Consider the following 27,697-nt stretch of genomic DNA (forward strand, 5'->3'; position numbering starts at 1 on the left):
ACCCAAGTGGAGTTAGAAAACTCTTATCAAACAACATATAATTTTGATATTAGTAAAAAAAAAAATAATATCGTTATTCACATATAAATTTAAAAATTATTATAAAAAAAATCGTTGAAATAAATAGGATTGAAAATATACCTCTAAAATTTATTACTAATATATAAATAAACAATCATTGAAATTAAATACATTCGTAATAAATCATTCATAGTGATAATTTCTATTCTCCGATTATAATTTCCCATAATACCTAAATAAATTTAAAAAAATATATTTACACAATGCAATCAATATTATATATGAACCATAGGCGTAGCCAGGGAGGGGGAAGCTTGATAGATTTGAAAGCTTTCGTAAATAATATTATAAATATGAAATATACCTCTACACTCCACCCACTCACCCGACCTTCTTAAATTAATAAAATATGTCATTATTAACAATAATTTTTAAAATATAATAAGTACAGTAGAACTTCGATAAATGTTCCCGTATTTAATGTTTTTCCCGCCTTTATTAACCTTCAGAAATCAAGGCCCCGAAAATTTCAACAGTATTTAATATTTTTTACAATTAAGGTCTCCGTAAAATTTCCTACATATAATTAATATTTTTGATGGTCCCTTCATAAAGTTAAAAGGGTATATCACTAAATACTATTATCTGCTAAAAAAAAATTAAATATAAGCTCAATTATTTAGAATTAAAACCATCTAATTTATTTTATATCCAAGATGAGTACAAGAATCTCATAACTTATACGTCCCACGTGTTTATTTAGAATTTTAAAATTTAATAAAATTTTGTCAGTTTGATGTTAATCGATTTCAAAAAAAATAATTGGAAATAAGTGGTTAGATTGCATAGTAAATATTTTTTAATATTTAGGTTTGACTTTATTTTAAAAATTGATATAACGTTCTTTCGCATTCATGGGCAAGGTAGATATATAATTTTTTTTAAGTTTGATTATATTTTAAATTGATATAAAACCAATGCCTGATGTAGGCTAGTGGAGTTAGTGTATATATATATATCAGATATAGGCAAATGTTTGATTTTGGAGAGGGTTTTGCTTTGCAATAATGTCAGCGGTATAGGGTTAGCTTCAAAAAAAAATTGTATATATATGGGGCTTAAAACAAATTTTTAGTATGATACTATTAACCGACACATCCGTTAAAAATTTTCAAAAAACACCATTAGGAAAATCTTGGCTAGGCCTAATATGAACCTATATATTATATCAATAAATTTGTGGCATCGTTAGCGAGATGCAAAATCATTTAATTTGCGCATGCCTAAAAAAAATATTATATGAAATTTAATAACGGATTGAGATTATAAAATTTTGAGATCATTATTTATTTATTTATTAATATTAATAGTTCTTAAATTATCGTGGAATTAAAGATAAAATTAATATTAATAAGGAAAAATTAATAAAGAATTTCGAGAACTCAACTAGCTGTAAATTTAGACCAAGCTACATCGCTTGCATTGTGAATGCAATAACCTATGTGATGCGAACTAGTGACACGTTACAACAAATAAGGTGTCATTTATCGTTGCCGACTTATTTGAAAATCCTTATTTAACCAAATTGAATATCCTAAAAAATAAATAAAAAACAAACAGAGGGGGAAAATTTTTTTGGAACTGTATATTTTATTTCAAATTTTAAGACATGACATGAAACAAAGCTCTCCAGTGTTACCCCTCACCCCATTCACAGTTAACGGAAATTTGCATATGAATAAAACTAGAGTAGTACTAAACTTCCGGTTTTCGCCATTATTTAGTGATAAATTAATGTATTTCAATTCCGTTATTAATTTAGTTAACCGCCATATGGAAAAAAAGTTATAAGCTAAATAAAAATTATGACGTCACGATTTAAGCGTGAAGTTGGCCGAACTTTTGGAAGCACTAACGATGAAACTTATATCATTCTTTAGTGCTTCGTTAGTAGAGGTTGTGCTTCAATCACTTTTGTTGCCGAATTTAAGAATAAAAAGTTATTGGCGAAAAAACAAATATTGGCGACGTGCCAAAACAAAAACTAGAGTAGTACTAAACATCCGGTTTTCGCCATTATTTAGTGCTTAATTAATGTATTTAAATTCCGTTATTAGTTTAGTTAACTGCTATATGGAAAAAAAGTTATTAGCTAAATAAAAATTATGACGTCACGATTTAAGCATGAAGTTGGCCGAACTTTTGGAAGCACTAACGATGAAACTTATATCATTCTTTAGTGCTTCGTTAGTAGAGGTTAGTGCTTCAATCACTTTTGTTGCCGAATTTATAAAAAGTTATTGGCAAAAAAAACAAAAATAAATAAATATTGGCGACGTGCCAAAACAAAAACTAGAGTAGTACTAAACATCCGGTTTTCGCCATTATTTAGTCCTTAGTTAATGTATTTAAATTGTGTTATTAATTTAGTTAACCGCCATATGGAAAAAAGTTATTAGCTAAATAAAAATTATGACGTCACGATTTACGCGTGAAGTTGGCCGAACTTTTGGAAGCACTAACGATGAAACTTATATCATTCTTTAGTGATTCGTTAGTAGAGGTTAGTGCTTCAATCATATTTATTGCCGAATTTAAGAATAAAAAGTTATTTGCGAAAAAAACAAATAATGGCGACGTGCCAAAATAAAAACTATAGTAGTACTAAACATCCGGTTTTCGCCATTATTTAGTGCTTAATTAGAAAATTTGAATTCCATTATTAATTTGGTTAACCGTCTTTATAAAAAATTGTAATACTCTAAAGAAATGTTTAGTGGTCAAATTATGGCCAGAAAATTATGAAAGCACTAACGATGAAATTTATATTCTTTAGGGCTTCTTTAGTAGAAGCTAATGCTTCAATCACTTTTGTTGCCGAATTTATGAATAAAAAGTTATTTGCGAAAAAAACAAATAATGGCGACGTGCCAAAACAAAAACTATAGTAGTACTAAACATCCGGTTTTCGTCCTTATTTAGTGCTTAATTAGCAAATTTGAATTCCGTAATTAATTTGGTTAACCGTCTTTATGAAAAATTGTAATATGTTAAAGAAATGTTTAGAGGTCAAATTATGGCCAGAAAATTATGAAAGCACTAACGATGAATTTTATATCCTTTAGGGCTTCCTTAGTAGAGGTTAGTGGTTCAATCAGTTTAATAGTTTAATTTAAAATAAAAAAGTTATTAACAAAATAAACAAAAAATCTATCAGCGACAAACATTTTATTTTCACCATTATTTAGTACTTATTTTGTAAAATTTAAACCCTAATTAGTTTGATTAAAAACCCCAAGTAATTAAAAAATGCATATTGTCTTTTTGCACTTAACCTATCAATTGTTTCCGTAGATCATCTGCCATATTTGAGCAATATAATGTTTCAGAAGTTTATATATATTAAGGTTCCCAAAATACATGAATAGCTATAACCAAGTCACAAAATATTATTTCCACTACTGCCTAAATGGGTCCATTGAACCCCATTCTTGTGTAATAATTATATAATTTTTATTATTTTATTGTAACAACTACATTTTTTCTCCAGCATCTATTATTCTGAGGTGTTATTGAATGATATGGTTAAAAACATTCTCAGAAATTTTTTATTCTTAATTCAAATTGTTCTTTTTACATAGTTCTATTTTATTCGAAAAAATTACGCATATATTTATTCCTATCATAAATTTTAGTTATATTAAGATCACAATATTATATAGTACCCGTCGAATCGTGCTCAGACCTAATTTTTTTTAAATAAATCGGGTTCGGGCCTAATATTTTTTAAAAAAGAGCCGGATAGGGTTGGCTAGAAATTTTTTTAAATATATCTAAATTTATCAATAATATATTAAATTTTTTATGTAAAATGAAAATATTTGATTTTATTTATAGAAACTAGACAACATATAACATATGTCTTTTATTTTGAGTAATTTTAAAAATTATTTTCTATATTTAAATAAATTCGGGCAAGACTGCGGATCGGTAAATTTTTTTTAAAAAATTTCTGGTTCGGGCCGGGCCGGCAAAACTTTTTTAAAAAAATTTCGGACCGGGCCGGGCTTGAAAAATTAGGCCCGATGCAGATCACTAAAACACCCGGGCCGGACCTAAATTTTCTTAAAAAAACACCCAAGCCGGGCTGTATTTTTTAAAACAGCCTATATTTGAAATCGTTATTATTAGCTATAAAAATCAAAAATAAATATAATTTATTTTTTAAAAATCCAGGCCGGGCCTGAAAATTTTATTTTAAAAAAAGCCGGGCCGAGCCTGTAAATTTTAAAAAAAAGCCGAGCGGCCTAAAAAATTTTTTAAAAATAGCGTAAAAAATCTTTAAAAAAAATTCGGGCCGTGCCCTGCAAATGGTACTTCTGCAGGCCTCTGTTATTATTCTTAAAAAAGAGAGTGTTCTCTCATTAGTTTACTAATGGGAAGAGTTTATAAACCCTTTTAATACATTGGGAATTTAATCTAAAATGTGTTTGAAATAATGCAGAGCTACCATAGCATTTTTTGGGACTATATCAACTATAGTTAATCTTATAAACATAGTTATTCAGCTAGTAAGGCATCATAAGATATTTTAACATCTTCATAATAAAAATCTAACAAATATTTTTTTTTCTATCACCATCTGAAAAAGGTTGAAGGCTTTTGTGGAACTAATATTTTCAGATGTAAGTGCTGCATGATATATTAAAAATTCATTTATTTAATATAAATGTATCTGCATCTAAGATAAACTCTTCTACTGATCCTATATTAATAATTTAACGATAAGCTTGCCTTGCTGTCGAGGGAGACAAATATTAAACACGTATAGCTCTGCTTTTGACTCAACAATAAAATATAAAATATGAAATTCTTCATCAACATTAGCCCTAATTTCCTTGAGTTCTGAAAAAATGCTCTCCGCTATTCTCATCTTCTTAATCAAATCATTGTCATGTTTTTGAAAAGTAATACTTAAAATAGTTGTATAATTAAATAATACATTCTAATGAGAAATAAAATTTGGAATAATTGAATCCAATAATTTTCTTGCTTCTGAGGAAATATTTCTTTCAGGCCATTGTAATGTTTCAGTAATAGCATTAATAATCGGCTATTCTAACTCCTTAATTGCTGTTAGTGCTTGATGGAAGAGGCTCTATCTCGTTGGACAAGGTTGCAATTTCTTTTTCCCTGTTGGACCAGAAGTTTCAGAAATAATTATTATTTGACTAGAAATTTGAAAATGGTAGATAAATATTACGCCCCTAAAAATTTGAAAATAATAAGTAAATATTACGCCGGAAAACTTGAAATCGAAATTAATTGATAAAATAACTTATGAATGTGATAATAAATGTAATATAATATATATTTAATATGAGATACGAATAAATATTAACAAATATAAATTAATATAAACAATAATATTTTTGAAAAATATATCCGGCATCTGCATTTTTTTTTGTGGGGGGGGGGGGGGGGGGGGGGGGGGGGTTGTCCCCCTGCCCCCCGCTGCGTACGCCAATGCAAGTAGATGGTTTAAGACCTGATGGTATGACAACCATACCTTAGGTCCTCGGCAAATCACTCATTGGGACTACACGTGTGTCTTATCATTCCCTTCAAACATAAATTTCAATTTAATAACACAGGCAGAAATTAAAAAGACAAACAAATTCAAAAATTATAAAAACTTCATATTCACTCCAGTAGTGACTTCTACTAACGGGCATTTTTCGCCTTCAACATTTATGTTTTTAAAAAATCTGCGTAATAAAATACGACTTTTCACAAATAAACCCAGAGAATTTTATTTTATTCGACAAAAAATTCAAATAGAAATTTTTAGCCACAATTATGGTTCATTTTTGGGGACTCAATTATATAATTTTATTTTTAATTATATAATTATAAATTATAATTTTTTAATATAATTTTATATATTTTCATAATCCTTAGTGTATTACAATTTTTTATAAAGACGGTTAACCAAATTAATTACGGAATTCAAATTTACTAATTGAGCACTAAATAACCGGATGTTTGGTATTACTATAGTATTTGTTTTGGCACGTCGCCATTATTTGTTTTTATCGCAAAATATTTTTACTCTTAAATTCGGCTACAAATATGATTGAAGAATTAACCTCTACTAAGGAAGCCCTAAAGAAGGATATAAATTTCATCGTTATTGCTTTAATAATTTTCTGGCATAATTTGACCTTTAAACATTTCTTTAGCGTATTACAATTTTTATAAAGACGGTTAACCAAATTAATTACGGAATTCAATTTTACTAATTGAGCACTAAATAATGGCGAAAACCGGATGTTTAGTACTGCTATGGTTTTTGTTTTGGCACGTCGCCATTATTTGTTTTTTTCGTAAATAACTTTTTATATTTAAATTCAGCTACAAAAGTAATTAAAGCACTAACCTTTACTAAGGAAGCCCTAAAGAAGGATATAAATTTCATCGTTAGTGCTTTCATCATTTTCTGGCCATAATTTGACCACTAAACATTTCTTTAGAGTATTACAATTTTTTATAAAGACGGTTAACCAAATTAATTATGGAATTCAAATTTTCTAATTAAGCACTAAATAATGGCGAAAACCGGATGTTTAGTACTACTATAGTTTTTATTTTGGCACGTCGCCATTATTTGTTTTTTTCGCAAATAACTTTTTATTCTCGGCTACAAAAGTAATTGAACCACTAACCTCTACTAAGGAAGCCCTAAAGAAGGATATAAAATTCATCGTTAGTGCTTTCATAATTTTCTGGCCATAATTTGACCTCTAAACATTTCTTTAGCGTATTACAATTTTTTATAAAGACGGTTAACCAAATTAATTACGGAATTCAAATTTGCTAATTAAGCACTAAATAATGGCGAAAACCGGATGTTTAGCACTACTATAGTTTTTGTTTAGGCACGTCGCCATTATTTGTTTTTTTCGTAAATAACTTTTTATTCTTAAATTCGGCAACAAAAGTGATTGAAGCACTAATCTCTACTAACGTAGCACTAAAGAATGATATAAGTTTCATCGTTAGTGCTTTCAACAGTTCGGCCAACCTCACGCTTAAATCGTGACGTCATAATTTAGCTAATAAATTTTTTTCCATATGGCGGTTAACTAAATTAATAACGGAATTTAAATATATTAACTAAGCACTAAATAATGGCGAAAACCGGATGTTTAGTACTACTCTAGTTTTTTTGGCACGTCGCCAATATTTATTTATTTTTGTTTTTTTTTCGCCAATAACTTTTTATTCTTAAATTCGGCAACAAAAGTGATTGAAGCACTAACCTCTACTAATGAAGCACTAAAGAATGATATAAGGTTCATAATATAATGTGATGCAAGATTCCACGATAATGACTGACTCGTGGTTAGGGTATGCAAATATATTTTTCCTGTAAATCAAAAGTGGTAATAAATTTAAATCTATTTATCTTAGATATAATAGGCTAGAACAAGCTAATTATTTCCATTATCGGGTCAATCATTCTCGAAAATTTGTTGATCCTAATGACAGATCCATCCACACCCAAAAAGTCAAAAGGCTGTGGCGGGATCTAAAAACAAACTACAAAAGACATGGGGATCGCGATAATATTCATGAATATCTTCTTGAATATAGATATTTTAGAAAATATAAATTGTTAAATCGTTCTGACATTTTTATTCATTTTATAAATGATTGTATTAACTTTAATAATATATTTCAATTCAATGAATAAAATTGAGTATTTAATACTATATATCCTGTATAAATTTGAATACTATATTTAATTGCGTTATTTAATACTATATGGTGGGGTCAATAAAAATTTGTAGACCTAAATAAAAAATATAATTTGTAGGCAAAATTCTCCTATAAAAATAATTTAAATATTTTACCACAAAAAAAATTAAATTTGTATGCAAAATTCTACTAAATATAACTTAAATATGCGGAATTAATAATTCCTATATTTTACCACAAAAAAATTAAATTTGTATGCAAAATTCTCAAAAATATAACTTAAAAATAAAAAATTGATAAAAAAAAATATCATAAAAGAATAACAAAAAAATAAAATAAAAATAATATACCCCCCCCCCCCAAAGTGGTAGTAACCTTTTGTTTTTAAATTTTTTTTTGTACATGTTATTTTATTTTATAGGTATAGAAATTAAAATATAAATCATTTTTTCCCCTTTTTAGCTTTCACCTTTTCAGGTGGTAAGCTCCTTTCTTTCTCCATTTTATTACTCATGCTATCTATTTTTATCTAATTTGTATTTCTGATCGATTCCATTTGGATCTCCCACTGGAGTATCGCTATCAAGGCCAAAGTATCTAGTATCATGATCTCGCACCGAAGTATTTATATCGACAGATATCTCATCGGAGTATTCCTCGCACAGAAATATCAAATCGACAGATATCCCACCGGAGTATTCTTATCGATTACATATCTCCCACCGAAGTATCAATCCCCGATGGATCTCCCAACGGAGTATCGTTATGAAGTTCATTGTATCTTGACAGACATTGAGCTTGAAAGGCCCCCGAGGTCACCATTATCCTAGCGCTGGCCACGAAATCGTTATCATCCTTTAATGACCCACGAGTTCAGCTGGCCGTCTTATTTGGTTTATTGGACAAGTATCCTAGCACCCGGCTGTCCAAGCCTGTCGGTGACCGGGGTGGCATTTCTTAACTCAGAAATTCATCATATTATATGTCTATACACATCCGTCATCGAAGAAAAACTCGAAAATTTTTAGTTGAACCTGGGACCTTCTGTTTCCAAGCCTACATTACATCATATTTTATACTAAAAATATTTTGAGAAATAATCCTTCATTAAGTCAACATTTTATTTCTTTATATTTTCCATAGATTTGTTGTAAATATTAATTAATTTTTTTTTATCTCTTTACATTTCCATAAAATTTGATGTAAATAAATTAATTTTTTTTATTAAACATTTTTAAAGGTGGTTTTTATTAATATTAAGTATTGTTTATGAATTTTTAAATGTGGTTTTTTAAAATATTAATATTAATTATTTTATCAGATAGCTGCAGAGGTATCATTTGCATGGCCCGAATTTTTAAAAAAGAAATCGTCCCGGATTTTATTTTTAAAAAAAATTAGGCCTAGCTAGGAACTTTCATAAAATATTTAGACATAGTCCGTGCTTTATATATTCAGAGCCGGTCAGTTCCGGACTTTTTTAATGGTGTTTTATGTCTAACCAGCATCTTACAATCGTATGAGTTGATTATTGATATTTCTATCTTATCAACAAAGATTTTACCTTATAATATATAAATTTTGTCTCCTGTTGGATCGTTGAGCCACATGAGTGGGCTCCAGAACTCTTAGGTAGCTCACGTGCCTATTATTTTTGTTACAATTTATTAGTGATTTTCACACTCAAAATTTTAAGCAAAAAATATTTTTTAAGTTCAAAAAGATTTTTGAACATATTTTGATTTGATAAGAATTTTAAATTCACTTAGAAAATAAATCCTTTTTGAAGAATTGTTTTGAGAATTTTATTATAAATAAACAATCTTTTAGGTGAAATCTATCATCTTTGTAAAATTATCTATTTTTTTAAGTATATTAAAGAAGTGGTTTTTTCTAAATAATTTTTTATGTATTTTTAACATGTTTACGCCATATAAAAGTGACAATTGTCATAATCGTTATTTTAAGTTTTTTTGACGGAAATGGGCAAAAATAAGTATTGCTAACATATTAAATTAAAAATTTAGTGAAGATGTGCCATAGATAAGTGACAATTATCATAATCGTTATTTTTAAAGTTTTTTGACGTAATTGGGCTAAAATAAGTATTGCTAACATATTCAAATAAAACTTCAGTGAAGATGTACCCTAGATAATTGACAATTGTCATAATCGTTATTTTTAAAGTTTTTTGAAGCAAATGAGTAAAAATATAGTAAACATGATAAATTAAAATTTCATCAAGATGTAGCATAGAAAAGTGACAAATATTATAGTCGTTATTTTTCAAGTTTTTTGAATTTTTTTGACGTAAATGGGTTAAAATATATATTTTAAACCAAAACATGTTATATGGTTTTTATGTTCTTTTTATAAAAATCTTACCCTGAATTCAGACTCAGCACGATTTCCCGTGAGTATACAAAAAATTTTGCTAACTGTGAATGCAGGGTTATACATTTTAATAGATGTATAATTAAAATTTATTAATTAAAGGAATAAGATTGTGAATCCATATCTTAAAAGTTTAGAATTTAACTTTGAGTAACAACTCTCTTTAGTAATCACTGCATATTTTTATCAAATTTTAAGCAAGATAAAAGGGACAACGATTATGAGCATGAAAATTGTCATTTGTTTTTTTTTGTTTTGCCAAATGGTACCATCATATATCTCATAAAAAAAATAAGAAAGTTAAAGAAAGAAGATTGTGATTTTTCTGAATTATTTCAATAAAATTTAAACAAAATCTTTGAATGATTTCTCAAAAAAATATTAAAAAAAACTCTAAAAATAACGATTATGAAAATTGTCACTTTTCTATGCTACATCTTGAAATTTTAATTTAACATGTTTACAATCTATAACTTTAATAACGATTATGACAATTGTCAATCTAAGGTACATCTTCATTGAAGTTTTAATTTAACATGTTTACACAACCTATATTTTTACCCATTTCCATTAAAAAAATTATACACTTTAAAAATAAGGATTATAACAATTGTCATCTATCTAGGGTACATCTTCACTGAAGTTTTATTTAAACATGTTAGCAATAACTTATTTTAGACCATTTAAGTCAAAAAAATTTAAAAAACTTTAAAAATAACAATTATGATATTTGTCACTTTTATATGTTGCATCTTAATTGAAATTTTAATTTAACATGTTAAAAATACATATTTTTGCCCATTAGCATCAAAAAAATCTAATATGTTTAAAAATACCAATTATGATAATTGTCATTTTTCCAAGGAACATCTTCAATGAATTTATAATTTAAAATCTTTACAATATAAATATATTTTTAAAAATTTCAAAAATGTTATAAAATAACGTTAATGACAATTGTCACATTAATATTATCCTTAAAAAGATCATATAAGATAACATAAAAAAGTTTAATATAAATATTTTAAAAAAAAACTATTTAGAAAAATCTATCTCTTTTTAATATATTTAAAAAATAAATAATTTTACAAAAATGATTAAAAAAACTATAAAAGATCACAAAAGAATTCCTCAAAAAAGATTTATTTACGAACAAGATTTAAAATTCTTATCAAATCAAAATAGGTTCAAAAATCTTTTTGAACTTCTAAAAATATTTTTTGCTTAAAATTTTGAGCATGAAAATCACTAATAAATTGTAGCAAAAATAATATTACAATAGCAGCATATCATTTTTTTTTATTAAAAAAACATAAAATAAATAAATCCCTTTAAAAAAATTTAAAAACAAAAAAAATATATTAATATATATGAGAAAACTTGGCATGGTACACAAATTTTAGATATTTATTATATTCTTATAAATTTTGGCTCAAAATTAGACTAGAGCTAACTCCTGAGCAGGCTTGAGCTTAAGCCAATTTTTCGGCTCCGACTTCTGCTTTTTAACCACTAGTGTTGGGGATTAGTCTCAATGAGTAAAACGAGGTTATTCAATCATTTTATAATTTGATAGTCATGAAGAAAAGGTCCTTTCATTTGTGCTTGTAAATAGTTATCATTGCCAAAATATATAATAATTATAATAATTTGGAAAACATGAAATATATTTTAAAGAAAGCAATGCTTCCACTCTATTTCATGGAGGATTATGTATAAAAATGAATCTTTCATTCATACCCTTTAAATTCTGAAATTAATTGGCCTTCTCAGATACATTTATTTCCTAGGAATTTAGCTAAATATTTAATTTTTCAATATCAAGATTTGATATATTCTCAGATCAGAGGGAGCTATAAGATATTGTATTTGTAAATTGGATAGAGCCATTTGATAAATCACACATTGCTTTGAGTCAAAATTAAATCCAAAAGTAGAATAAAAACGTTTATTTTATAATAATCCAATTGAGTGCACATTAATATTAAGCGGTTTGTTTGTCGGTGAAAGTAGAGGCGTATGAATCTCAAAATCATATAATTTCGCTTTCACCTCAACAATCACATAAATCTTGAAAAATTCCTGGTGGATATTATCTTTGGAATTTCTAAGTTGTAATATGATAATATTCGCAAAACTTCAGCCAAATCCATTTTTGTGAAAAATATTGCAAAAACTGTAATATAATAGATAATATATTCCAATGAAAAATTGGCAGTCATATTAAATCTAATAATGAATCCGCTTCAGGCGAAATATCTGTTTCAGATGATTCTGATATTTCTAGAAGGACATACTGTTGCATGTGCGCTATTGTACGCTATTATTTTATTACTTATATTTAAAATGTCAGTTATATTCAAATAATTATATTTAAAAGTTTAGTTATATATCTTAAGGCAACAGAATATATATATAAATATATATATTTTTATTTAAAATTACTTATTTTTTTGCTTGTATTATAATAACTTGTAATTCTTTCTTTTTAAATTATATAAATAAAAGATATATTTAATTATTCTAAATTGAACTTTTACACCATTGCTCAATAATATATTCAAAATTATTCTAAATCAAAATTATTCTAAATTGAACTTTTCTCCCAGTTCAATACATACAAAATAACCTCATCTAGATCCAAAAAACCTGTAACAACTTGATGTCGAAGGCTCCATCTTGTTATGTAGGCTTTTTGCTGTTTTTTTTCTGTAGAACAAGATGTGTCTCAGAAATATTATATCCAGAAAATTCTGTCAATGAAGACATCTAAACATTTCATACACTCTATAAATTTTATCATAGTTATTAATGAAAATAAATTAAATAGATTTTTTTCGGTTGATAAAATTTTCTTATCCATCAGTTTAAGATTTAAAAAATGTAAGAAAACAAATTTTCGTGGGATAAAATATTAATATACAAGGAATAAATATTAAAATTAATTTTAACTTATTGTTAATATTTAGAATAGAATATAACCCATTTGAAATATGTAATTCACAATTCATGAAGCACTTTTATATTTTTTAGAAAACGAGCTACGGGTAGGGGGATTTCTTTTCTTTTCCCACCCCCATTGGCTACGCGCCTAACCCTTTTTATATTTTTTCAAAAATTTGCTATGGGAAGGATTCATCCCCCGCTAGCTTTGTACCTAAAAAGGAGTCATTGATTGTTACTTAAAAATTAGACAATCACAATAATTTCTATAATACCTAACATAATATTAAACTATATACATTTAGATCTCTAGATAAATATATAATAAATATGATTTCTGTTTACACTCACATTTACAATTTTTACGTTATAGCGGCTCCAAAATTGATTTCACCATGAAGTCTTGGATTTAAGAATTTTCCTGATTTTGCTCTGATTGTCGAATAAACTCCTTATCATAATGACTTGTATAACTGAAACGGTGAGTAGGATCGCCAAATTTATGAAAGACCATCGATTAACTAAGGAAAGATTATGCTCCAAAATGTTTTTATCTCGTGTCTCCATAATCCTGCGAAGAGTAATAATGTGCAAACTAAGGTCCAATTGATTCTTCAAGCCGTTCAGTCGGTTCTATAAAAAAATCAATTAGAGAATAAGAATAAAACCTTAACAAATTAATATTTATACCAAAACCTAGTATAGATGACTCTCTGTGTGAGTTAACCATACAACACAAAGAGGTCAATTTTTTCTTATAATGATCATTTACCAAATTTTAATTTTAAAGTATGCGAGAAAAAAAAAAGATTAATTTCGAAATATGACAAAATTATATATTTCGGGAGCACCAATATTAAAATCGGAATAGGATGGGCGTTGATATTGACCTTTTAAGTTAAAAATTGGTTCAGTTGATTTTTAAAACCTATAAGATACCGATTTTTAAATAGGTACTTTTAAATCTAAATTTCAAGTAAACTAAACAAATAGAATTATATATTAATAAAAAAATATCTACATTTTTAGTGTAATAAAATCGTATCAATTAAAAAACAAACAATAGTCATCAATGAAGATGGTTCACAATAATTCTACTAGCACTACACTTATTTCTTTCGCCACATTATTATAGGTAAAACGGTATATCTTATTATTCCAACAATGGCTTATAATTTTAAAAAAAAAGAAGCAAAGGGAGAAGTTTTGCTTTTAAAATTTTATTCAAAATATAACCATCTAAAAATATTTTAGTAACTAGATAAAAGCTGTTTCTTCTGATTCTAAATAGTAAAAATAAATGTAAGTTATTTTTATTTCTCAATGGCTTATCAAAAAATATTCGTCAAATTATTCAAGCTATATCTTAATTAAAAAAGAGACCGTAGCATTTTCTATTCGGTAATGGAACGGATCTTCGGCCGCGAGGATGAATTTATTGATATTTTGTTCATGAAGAATGTCATCCGACTCTCTTCCATCAATCAAAATTTCGAAATAAACAGCCTTTCGCCTATTATCACGAATGTTATTGAAGCACGTTCTGTATTCACCCATTACTTGAGCTTGAAAACTAAATTTATTGTAGGTAAAATTAAAATTAATGGCCTTCTTTTTCCATAAAAAATTGATATATGTAGTTTACCATCAAATGATCCAAAATATGGGAAAAAATTTCAATTTTTATTTGTTTTTTACATGCAGGAAACCAAATAGATATAGGGAATGAATTGGGTTGTCGTTACCTTTTAAGAAAGTAGTTGTAACGATGTTAATATTATAATAGAGTAATGGGAAATGTAACGCAGTTACTTTTTAAATAAGCTAACAGCACTAATTGCTATAAAGGTCAATAAATCACAAATAGTGACGATTCATCTGTACTGGTCTTTATTGTTAGAGGGGGGGGGGTGGACGCATCCTAAATGATGGACTGCTTTTGGGTAAATGGAGGGGACCTGGTATCGGACGCGTCCTAATGAAATAAAAAAATTAATGCAAATAATGTAGTTTATGCTAACATAATATTTTATATTTAAAGGTACAATTTATTAATTATTATATATATGGTGAATACCATATTCAAATATCTCAAGAATAAATTAAGTAAGAGCAAGAATTTAAATTTTATTATATAGCTTAATAATAGATCTTTAATATGACATTAAAAAAATGTGATAGACACCCGATTAATATCATAAACCGGAAGTACAAAACCGAAAATGACCGTAGAAAATAGGTATTTTTTCTGTATATTATTATATATATTTGTATAAAATCTTAGACTGGGCTGAACGTAGGTCTATATTTAAAGATTATGCTTAATTGAAAGGTCCTAACTTTATTATTTAAAAAAATTATTTGAGAGGTGGTGGGGGAAGCAATGTGGTTTATTTAACACTTTAGTTAAATTTTCTATTAAAATAACGTGGCAAAATTTTAAACATATTTAAAACATTTGTCAAAATAATTTCTATAATTACGTAATATAATCAAAAATTTATATTATATTAAAATTTTAAAATATATCATATATTAATTCATCTGAAGAATTTGAATAAATTTTCACTTTCATTTTATTTTCTCCTAGTGGATGAGAGTACAAAATTTTGTGTTCCAGAAATTTATTTTACTGTTTAAAACTTATTTTTAAGATGATATTTAATACTTAGATATTCATCATTGCTATAAAATATATAATTTATTCCTCTGATATTAATTCTTGCATAGTTATATAAATCCATTGTTGTCAATATATGATCATATGAACTTTGCAAGCTAGTTTGAGCTGCTAACAGTTTACTAATGCTCCCGAAACTGTCGCAGGGGCTTTTACCAGAAGTGGTGCAAATAAGCCACTCAGCCTTTATCACAAAATCATTTCCATGATTGTAAAGGTTAATAAAGTTTTTTTAATTTTTATATTAGGCAACTGCTCAATCAGAAAAATAATGAACTTTGGCTACTCTGCCCTTTCTTTAAAGAATGAGATCAATTTTATTTGGAATAAATAAAATGCACATGCGTTGTGTTTTAAACAATCTAATATAACAACAAAATTTACTAGTTTAATTAAGCCGTCTTAAGATATATCATAAAAAGTAGTGGCCCGACTATTGGTCAAATGAAATCTTTATGCATGGTCCTGCATTACAAATGAATAATTTTCTGAAAGCCGAGTAATAACTTAGAATTCGCCAACATATAAATTGGATTTTAATAAGTTTTGAAATAAGGAATATTGTGAAGCATATAAGAATGAGGAATCAAATTATTTATTTTTTGGATAAATAATCTAGAAATTAGTTGGCGAATTTTATCAGCGTTTTAAGAAATGTTTAGCGTCAAATAGTAAATAAGCATTCTTTTATTTTTATATTATGCTAAATTAAAATACTAAAAATTATTTAGCTAAGTAATTAAATTAACCAAAGTGTTAAATAAACTAAATACCCCACCCTCTTGTCAAATATTTTTTTCAAATAATAAAGTAAAGGCATTCATTTAGACTAGTTTTGTTAAAGTAACTAGTTACCTATAACTAACTACATTTTCGCTAAAATATAACTGTAACTAGTTATATTTAAAAAAATGTAACTAGTAACTGTAACTAGATATATTTTTTGAAATGTTACTGTCAAAAGTAACTACTTTTAAAAATATATATGTATATATAAATCAGAGTTGTTAAAGTAGCGCGCTATCTTTTTTGGTAGCTATAGCTAATAGCGGCTACTTTTTTTGAAATTATTTAATTTTTTAGCGCGCCACCTTTTTTAAAAGTAGCTAAGTAGCTAGCTACTTATAAAAAATATAATGAATATAACTATAAGCACGAAAATTTAAATATAATACCATAATTAATTATAATTTTTATAATTTATTATTTAATTTTGAAATTGAAATATATTTTCAATTTGTATTATAAACCTAAATCACCTGTTAATAATTTAAAATGGCATCGCATATGGATATCCAAATCGTTGAAAGTGATTCAGAGTCAGACAATGATATTAATGAAATGGAAGATACCAGGGATAAAAATGATATTCATAGAAATACTTTCCCATCCCTAGATTTCAAAAATTTTTCAAGATAAATATTAAAACAAAAACTGACTTCAAATTTATGTTTAAAATGTAAAAAAAATATTTCCTCAAATCAATCCAGTAGCTATAACCAAGAAACACCTAAAGGTAAATTATCATTTTTACATAAAATAATAATATTTATTTTAAAAGACTGTTCATGCTAATAGTTTTAAGGAAATTAAACAACATTTAAATAACTTTGGCATAGGTGAATCTACATCCAAAAAGACTAATTCCATTCAGACAAAATTAATTAATAATACAAATGCCAATATTTCTCAGAAATTAACTGATAAAGTTATTGTGGATTTTATAATTTATACAGTTCAGCCAATGTCCTTGGTTGATAATCCATCATTTACTATGATTAGTATAACTATGTCGCCAGACACTTGTGAATAAAATAGCAAATAAGTTTAAAGTGATGAAAGATGCTTTAATAGTAGAATTATCAGAGATATCTCATATATGTACCACGGCTGATGGTTGGACACAACAATGTATATAAGATTAAATAATCTCTTGCCCTCAAGTGCTAGTGTCGTGAGATTATTTAGTAAGGCAAAACTGATATTTTCTGATCGTCGCTCTAGACTTGGGGATGATAATATTGAAATGATTTTATTATTAAAATTCAACAAATTACCATAAATATTTAAAATTTATTACATAAATTTTTTTTATAATCAAAATTAACTAAATTTTAATATTTATAAATGTTGATTTTTATATATTATTTAGATTTACTATACAATTACATTATATGCAAAATAAAAAAAAATTGTTTCTAAATTTTTTTTATAAAAAGTAGCCTAAAAGTAGCTAAAGCTACAAAATAGCAGCTAATAGCGAGCTACCTTTTTTTGACAAATAGCAATAGCGGTAGCGCGCTACTTTTAAAAGACTCTGGTATAAATCTAAATAATATATTCCAGTAATTAATTTTATTTTTAATATGTTTTTTTACTATTTATTAAAATTATAATACTATATCTATATTCTATGTAAAAATATATAATAAAAGAAGAGAAATTAAATTAAATAATATATTTGGGTTTGGCCGGCGGGGCTTAATGACCCATGTATAGATATACATATTCTTTGTCGTAGGTAGAAGCCTTTTTGGATCACCTGTGATTAAACGTAACCTTTGCCCTATTGTTTTGATTATTTTAGGGCTAAAATATTATTAAGGTGGCTATATTTATTTGTTTTTGTATATTGAGCTTTCGTGATAGAGTTGAAATAAAAGGATCTGGCAAAACGATCTATACATGTATAATCCCAAGCGAAGGGTATACCTTGGTCCCAAGGGACTAGCGTCATTCCATCAGGGCTGAAGCCAGGGGGTTCCAGGTAGAAGGAATATTTGCGGATTTCAAAATTCTATTGATGATCGAATTGATGGCATGGTGCCTGGATAATTTGCCTCATGAAAAACGACAGTATGGGGGGGGGGGGGGTATCTAAGGCTATCGATATGAGTTTCACAAGGGACACATGGTGTTGGCGTTACGATTTCACAAAACGAAGACCTATAGATATTCTAAGTTCTTCGTTGGTTAATAAACAAGCCTAAATTAGAGGTATAGTGTCTAACCATTCGTAGGGTGGCATATGGCTGAGGCTGGAATTATTTGATACAGTAAAAGAGTCCTATTGTTGTCATTCTGTATACTCGGGGTTGGATTTAAGGGGAGAAAGAGCGATGGAGATTTTCTTTGAACAGCTTTGAAGTATAAGCACGCAATGCTGTATCAATGGTAAATTCCAGTCTCTTTGTTTTAAATTTGGATATGAACGGCTTGGAGAATCTTTGCTCCAGAGGTTTAAGCTGCCATATGATGTGGATTCGATAGTATCCAAATATCCAAGTCTGTATGGAAATTTAGCAACTGAGGATAAAAAGGCTGAAATGCTTAAGGAGATGGGAGAATGGATACCTATACCACCTAGCTTTGGTGGAAGGGCAGCTTGCATAATGAAGAGTGAAGAGAATTTGATATTTTTTTATAATAAATCTCAAGGTCTAATAATATTTCAAGTGACATGAAATTTTAGGAATGAATAAAAAATATTTAAATAAATACCTTATGAGCAGGTAAATGTTTTAAAATATTTTTCATTCTATTGAATTTGACAAGAAATTCATCTTTGAAATGAAATATAGCACTTTCACCTCCAATGGGTGAACATAGGTGGGTAAAGCTAATTTTTTCCGCTACAATAAAATTTTCAGGTGGGCAGTCCGATTCAAGAGTGTGATAAATTAATTTTATTTTGAAATTTATTAATTTAAAATTTTGTTTAAATGTCTGATTGTGTTGACAAAGGATATGCAACAATAATATAATTTCCCGTCCAAATAGATTTTCTTTTCTTAAATTGTTACATTGCTGGATTTCATAATTTTGTAACCAAATTCAATTAATAAACCTATTTTTTAATATTATATTTCTTTACCTATTTAGCACAATATATTCCATATTTTTTGCCCTCAAGTTGCTGGTATTGCTATTTCATATAAATGTTTTTTAAAAATTTTACTATATTACATCATAGAACTTAGTATAAGGAACGACAAAGTTTTAGATTATTTTAGAATTAAATAATTTTTGAATAAACTACTAAATTAATAATCATTACTTACTAATAAGAAAATTTCAGGCCCGGCCCGAATTTAAAAAAAATATATTATATTTATTTTTGATTATTATAGCTAATAAGGGCAATTTCAAATATTTGGTTTTAAAATATACGGCCAAGCCCGGATATTTTTTTAAAAAAAATTTCAAGCCCGGCCTGAGTATATTTTATAAAAATTAAAATACGTCCCGGCCTGTGTACTCGGACCGAGCTTAGGGCCGGGCCTGCAGGTTTCTAATAAATATATTCTATTTTCCGATATTTTTTTTCGGTTTAACTATTTATATAAATAAATTGTATATTTTTTCAAATAATTGATTATAATTATTATACCCTAATTTTTTTATATTAAATAAATGCGTTCAGTAAATAAATAAAGCGTTTATGAATGATGTATAAAGTAACTTATTATGTAACTAGTTACTTTTTAAATATAACTATAACTAGTAACTGTAACTAGTTATATTTCAAAGTGACTTTTAACAACATTAATTTAGACATATTTTTTAAATAAAAATTATTATGAAAATATACATTAAATTTAAATATGATGATATTTATGTTAAATTTTGAACAATTTTAGCCATATAAAGCAAGGATGAGAACCAGAACCCAAACCCTCGATATTTCGCTGAACCCAAACTCTTTTTTAAAATTTAGGGTTCAGGGTCCAAACTTTTTTTAAAAAAATTTTTTTTATTTTAAACTTTCATTTTATTTATTTTAAATTATATGTTAAAAATAATATAATATAAAAAACATGTAATTTATGATTTTCATTTATAAAAGATTTCCTATTTAAAAAGAGTTCCTATTTAAAACAATTATTTTTTAAACAAAAAAAATATTAATTTAAAAAAAACATTTTTTGATCATTTTTCGTGTAATCATCTTTGTTATTTAAGAGTCGGCTATATTTGATTGAATTTTACCGAGCAAAGCAGATTTTAAAAGTTTTTTTATAAATGATGATAATATAAAATATTTATTTTACGATATTGTTATTTGTGGACTATTAAATTGATAGTAAGACAAAGAGAAGTACAAAATCACTAATATATTATAATTATGATGATAAATTATTTTTATGGCAATGCTATTAAATCTTAAAAAAAATTATGTTTCTATTATTTTAACTAATTAAAGTCATTATTTATCAGGTCTCCGAACTCTGAACCCGGTTCGGGTTCAGAGATTTTTCACTGAACCCAAACCCATTTTAGGAGGGTTCAAATCTCTGATATAAAGGGTCATAACTTCAAGACCCACGTCCAGCCAAGTCTAGGATTTTGTACAAACATAAAGCAGTCTATACATCTACAGACATAAATTTATGAAAAAATATCTTATTTTTTCTATGGCTATTTCCTGTTTTGTACTTTCAGTTTTTGGTATTAATCGAGTTTCTATCACATTTATTTATGTGTCATATTAAACTATTATTAAGCTATAAAATAAAATTTAAATTATTACTCTAACTTAATTTATTCTTGAGATATTTGAAAATTAATGAGGGGCATTATCATTTCTCCGCTCTTTAAACGCATATATCTTAACGTGTAAATGGCGTAAGGAAGTAAAATTTCATTTTTTTAATAGTTATATATATATATACTACCATACCAATATACACAAAATTTAAAAAAATTCTGAGAGGGTCGGGTTGAAACCTTGGTTGATTTGATATGGAATTCACCATATATATTTTTTTAAATTTAGTAAAAACTTATGCAATATAGTTTTAAAAAAATGTAACTAAGTTTAAATATTTTAAAGATTTTTTGAAGAAGTTTGTTAAACAAAAGAATATAATCCGAATTTAAGTCAGAGCCTAGTAATTTTTAATTGAAAAATATATGAGATGTACTGAATATTAAATCTTTCTATATTTTTATCCTGTGATTTACTCTAGGATATTTATTTGTAAGCTTTGAGTCAATTCATTTTTTTCTTAAATTTTCTGGTATTTGTTTGAAACTAAGCCCAATCAAGTTTGAAAAATTTGTTAATGCTATGTTGATAGGGTATGCAATGATCCGGTCCCGTCCGCTCCGGTCTTTTTTTAAAATGAGATAGGACCCATGGACTCTTAAGTCAAGTGAGGCCAGACGGTGGGACCATCATTAATCTATAAAAGATTTATTCTGCATTAAATTTATTAAAAATGAAGAGTGTTAAATTACCAATATTTTAGTTATATCATTAAATCAACTTTATTATATTATATAATACAAAATACCCTAATAAATTAAATTACATGACGAAAGAATTGAATGAAACGGAAGATATAAAAATTAAACGATGAATGAGATATTATAAAGTGTTGGGCATTGTATAATCATGTTTTATGTGTTCATGCACATGTACATTAACTAAAAAGCAATTCATAGTAAACTTTTATCTTCTGTAATCGGTCTTCGGTCGGAACGGACCATCGGACAGTGTTGTCTGACCGGACCGCCCGTCGGACCCAAGAGTCAGATGAGACCGAAGTGGACTGGCCGTCGGTCTGAACGGGCCACTGCAAACAATATATGTTGATTTAATATTTCTTCTTCAACTCACTAATATTAATCATCTAAAAATTTATAATATATAAATATTATCATATTTTGGTCATCCCTTGTGTAAAATAAAACTTGTCATGAATCGGAAAGAAATAATCGTACAGATTTATTAATAAAAAATATAGTATTAAATTTAAATATTTTATATAATAAAAAACGTAAAGTATAATTGAATCAAAATGTATCCTTTAAATTTATCTATAAGGAGATGCATGGACAGCTAAAATGTATCTAGATAAGATAAAAGTAAATATCTAGATAACAACCCTGCATGATAGCATAGTAAGGGTTGACTATATATGAGTCATTCCATGTCAAATCGATCAAAAAAGCTTATTATGGGCCAACTTCCTTTAAAATTGTATTCCCGGGCTCAAAAGTGCGAATAAAATTATTAAATTGCTTAATCTCAAAAATCAATTAAAGTAAACATAAAATAACATTATTTTGTAGTAATGTTGTTAAAACGGATAGATTTGAGACGATTTTTTATAACGGCTAACTCAATATCTTAGTCAGAAAATGATTGCATAAGCATTCGCTAATAAATGTTCAAACGTTTGTGCCATCGATGACCAAAATCTTCGACTTGCATATTTTTTTTCTGGATAAAATATCGAGTTAGACGTTTTTAAAAATCGGCTCTAATCGAGTCGTTAACCACACTATTTTATAGGCAAAAAAATCTCTAAAGGTGTATTGAAAGGTGAAAAAATTGGCACTTGAGTCTTCCTTCCGGGTTACGTTTAAGGCTTTACATGTGTTTTTAAGCAATTAGGGGAGTTGTTTTCAAAAAAAATTTTTTGCCTTGACATCTTTTATATTTATATATGATTATTTAATGGTAAAAAGTTCCAAATATAGGGCAAATTTTTTTTTTCGAAAACAAACTCCCCTAATTGCTCAAAAGCACGCGTAAGTGGTAAACCGGAAATTGGCGATATCTTCCTTCTATAGACTTTTAGTTTTTTACTTATAAAATGTTGTATTTGTTTTATGTTTACCATATAAGCAATTTAAAAATTTTACAGATGCATCGCCATTTTCTCACCTTTGAGGGCCTCTATTGGGAACTATGTATGCTAGTGAGCTAAAATAAACGGCCTATTTCTTTTAATCTGATCTAAATATTCCACCAATTATTAACAATTTTAAAAGGGGTTGACCAAGTTATGATCGATTCGACACGGAATGTCCACATAGATAATCTTATTAAACAGAATCAAAAGAAAATATTTTTAACTATAAATAATACAGGAGTGAGTTTAAGATCCTGTTAAAAATTCAGTGGTCAAATCTCAATACTTTTGATTCACTATCTGGTATATCTCTAGTTCCTATATTTAGACAATAATCTAAATTACATGCTTGAAAAAATTTAAACAACCAAAATCAGAGTTGTTAAGGAGTGGAACTATAGGAGCGCCGCTACATTTTTTTAAAAACACATGGAGCGCCCCTCCTTTTTAAAAATGAGGAGCGCGAGTGGGAGCTAGCTCCTTTTAAGGCTGGAGTGGAGGAACGCTCGATAATAATGGAATTTTATTTTATTTAAATTTATCCATTATTAAATGTTGAGCCGAGTTTTATATTGGTTTTTCTTCTAATCTTTTAAATATTAAACAACAAGTTTTTCATTTTTATATTGAAAATTCTGTGGAAAATCTTGTAAATCATATTAATATTCATTTTATAGATATATAATAAAAAATAGTTTTCGATATTATGGATTTAGAGATCATAGAATAAGAAATCGAATTTTCATTTGCATTATAAAATAAACTTCTAAAGATGTTGATCCAAATGATCAAACAAATTTAAGGGCAAAATGCATTTTGTGTTTAAGAAAGTATTTTATTTTCAAAAGTGAGTAGCTCCAAAAAAGCATATAAAAGTAAAAAATCTTTCTTTACAAAATGATAACTATATTTTTTTTATTTTATAATTATTTTTGGGCAATTCATTATAGTTGAGCTTGGGTTGTTAGATATGATGCTTTTTTAAATAATATTTTAATATTTATTTTAATTTTCTCATTACTTGTTCAACCTCCTTTTTTATACCTGAATTAAAAAATATCTTAATAAAATACATTACCCCGCTCTCCTCTAGTGCTCCTATGGAGCGCTTATTTAGTATTGCAAAACAGGTATTAGGGGAGAGGCGTGGATGTTTGTTAGATTCTAATTTAGAAAATTTATTACTTTTAAAGGCAAATAAAAGGTTATAAATATTTTGATAGATCATTTAATATAAATAAAACTTTTTGATAAAAAAATATGATTTTGTTTTATGTACCTTCTAAAAAAATGAAAATCAAAAAAGAGGTTAAAGAGTGGCACTCCATTAGAGCGGGAGCTAGCTCCTTTTAAAAATGTTAGTGGGAGAGGGAGCTAGCTCCTTTTGAGTGGGAGCTTGCTACTTTTAAAAAGGAGCGTTAACAACTCTGACCAAAATACATTTTATGATTATGTATTTTCGATAATTAAATATTTGTTTCTTAAAATGTTGTTTATAAATATATATTTATGTATATTAATATTAAATTTATTATTTATTTCAAATAATTTAAATAAAATAACAGATAATTTCTATTTGGCAAATAGAATTTGCAAGATTCAATTCCTGTGAAATTAAATCACAGATTATATAATATGAATATAAAAACTTATATAGAATTTATACTAAGACTACAAAGAAATTACTTTAAATATTGTATGTAGTTGATTTACAAAATTAGAAAGTTTTATAAGTTGCCTTGAGTAATGTAAGAAAATCTTATACTTGAATAAAAATATGTAATCACTAATTATAATCAATTCATTGTAATAAGGTTAATTAAAAATTTGTAAATTAATATAAATTTTAAATATCCAGAGCTAACTTAATTTGTTTATAAAGAGATATAATTTTTGGTTATATGATCAGTTAAACAATGGTAATATTAAAAATAAAATATATCATTAAAAACTATAAAAATATAACTATTACAAGTAGATCCCTGCAAATTCAATTTTTTTGTTTTATTTTTGTAAAAAGTTTATGCTTAAGCCCAAATAGTTATAGAAATATAAATTAAGTACATTTTTATAAAGTTACATAAAAAATAATCAGAATTGCTTTACCAGAAAAAATCTATTTCAGTGAAAAGAAAAAATTATTTATATTTTATTAGGTGCAAGCTTAACTTGATTTTATTTTTAAAGTAGGCCCAGCTCTACCTATTTTTTAAAAAAAAAATATGGCCTGTACTTTTTGAGCTGACCATTAAATTAATAGTTTAAATATAATATTTTTTCTCTTTTGATTTCAGTAATTATGACAAAGTTAAAATAATTAAGATAAGGATTATTAAATTAACTAATATGTTTTTTTTGATGTGGATAATAAAGTAAAAATAATAATCAATAAAATTATAAACTCAAAACGTCCAATGTTCTTGCTCATTTCAGCAAATATTTGCTGATTATTTGGATCTATAATCATTAGATGTATGTCACCATTTCCATCAATAACCTAGTAGAACTATAGATAAAAATAATTAATTATAAATACTTGATAATCCACTTCGAATCTTTGACCAGGTTTCATCATAACATGATAGCATGAAATTCTACCACCATCTATTATTTCTGTTAATTCTAAAGATATTGCATTTTTAATAACACAGAACAAAATAGTCAGATAACGTATGACTTTTTTAAAACTACACATGTGTATAGGAAATTTAAGGTATAGTACCGCTTGTACTTGTTTTAAATTATAATTAGGTATTTTGTCGGTTAACTTATTATGGTATATTCAATGCAATGACATAATTCATTCATTAAAAGTGTATATCAATGCAAATCAGCTGGAGACGCCATCTTGGTTACACAAATCATTATTAAAATTTTAAACGAGAGCCTAATTTAATCCTATATCTGACGCAAACTTTATTAAAGAATTACCGGATCATCGAGATAATAAGGAAGCAAGTTATCAATTAAATAGTAGTTTTTAACATGGTATTAATTACTATATGTGTTACCAAAATATCGGATCCAGCTGATTTGCTTTTAGTATTATATATGTCATTGATTCAATGATATATATATCATTGGGTATATTATAAGCAATGACAAGTGTTGTTAAAAAGCCCGATTTGGGTCTATTTTTCAAAACGGCTCGATTAAGATTTTAGCTAAAATAATATTATATAAGCAATGGCGTCACTAGGAAGAGGGGCTCAGCCCCCTGAAGAAAAATTTTTTTTAATAGCTCCTTAATATCCTCTTGAACTAAAAATAAATATTTTTGATTGCCCACTGAATGATTTCTTTTATAATTCTATTGAGTAATGTAATATATAGATTTAATTTTATAATTTAAAAATTAAGTCTATCTAAAGCTTTCTAATATAAATGATTGTTACGAGATTATTTATTTTATTTTAAATTAATAATTTATTTTATTTAATTTATTTTGAAATTTTACATCATTTTATCAAACTAAAAAATCAGGCTTATATAACAATTTTCATATTAATATATAAAAAAATATCAACCTACACAATTTATAAAAAAATCAATTTATATCAACATAAAAAAAAAAATTTTTAGGGTTAGTATTAATCGGTCATATTAACATTCCACCCTTTAAAAAAATGATCTCCACTCAGGTTTTTCTTGCATGTGAATCTTATCGAGCAGTCTGTCATAGTTTCGTCTTGGAAAATGATATTTATTTTGGTTGTGCATATGATTGTTCAAGTCGTTCATAAGTCATTGTAGTCGTTTTGATTCTATCACGTTGGTTTGTTAATATCGTTCTGAGTACGCTGGCTCGTCGAGCTCCGTCATTATCATTGTCAATTTTACAAAATTATTATCATCACCAATTGTAAAATTATCATTATTAAATAGGATTTCGGAATATATGAATAATTAGAGAATCGATCAAATTTGGATGTTAGAATAATATAAGGATGGTAAATCAACAAGATTGTTAGATAATATTTTTAGCGTTTTTTTTTATTTTTTATATATATTTTTTAATAAAAGATGATAAGATGATATGTACGTCTGTACATCCATCTCTCTCTTCAGAAATTTAAACTTTATGCCCTTATTTTTTAATTTAAAAAGTATTTTGAAATAATAATTATTCATAAGATTGTTTTTAGTAAAAAATAATTTTTTGAGCCTTAAATTTTTAGAAAAAGATCTCTACATCACATCCTTGAGTATTATTTTAGAATGAAGACGTTTAGTTTTTATATGACTTCTCTTAGTG

General features: G+C 26.8%; 2 protein-coding genes across 2 annotated transcripts in view; one reads left to right on the forward strand and one right to left on the reverse strand.

Annotated features, from left to right (window-relative positions):
* The window catches only part of LOC135924554 (uncharacterized), a 53,959-nt gene that overhangs the window by 13,694 nt on the left and 12,568 nt on the right, over positions 1–27,697 (forward strand). The window lies entirely within an intron of this gene.
* LOC135924894 (transmembrane emp24 domain-containing protein 5-like) lies at positions 144–26,170 on the reverse strand. Its single transcript, XM_065460022.1, has 5 exons — positions 25,979–26,170; positions 25,845–25,939; positions 14,503–14,692; positions 13,471–13,752; positions 144–253 (listed from the first exon to the last, which is right to left on the reverse strand). Exons 1-4 carry the CDS (start codon positions 26,135–26,137, stop codon positions 13,510–13,512), a joined length of 687 nt encoding a protein of 228 aa, XP_065316094.1. The 5' UTR covers positions 26,138–26,170; the 3' UTR covers positions 144–253; positions 13,471–13,509.

The sequence above is a fragment of the Gordionus sp. m RMFG-2023 genome, chromosome 2 (genome assembly GCF_954871325.1).
Source record: "Gordionus sp. m RMFG-2023 chromosome 2, tfGorSpeb1-WG-v2, whole genome shotgun sequence".
In the NCBI taxonomy this organism is placed as follows: domain Eukaryota; kingdom Metazoa; phylum Nematomorpha; class Gordioida; order Chordodea; family Parachordodidae; genus Gordionus; species Gordionus sp. m RMFG-2023.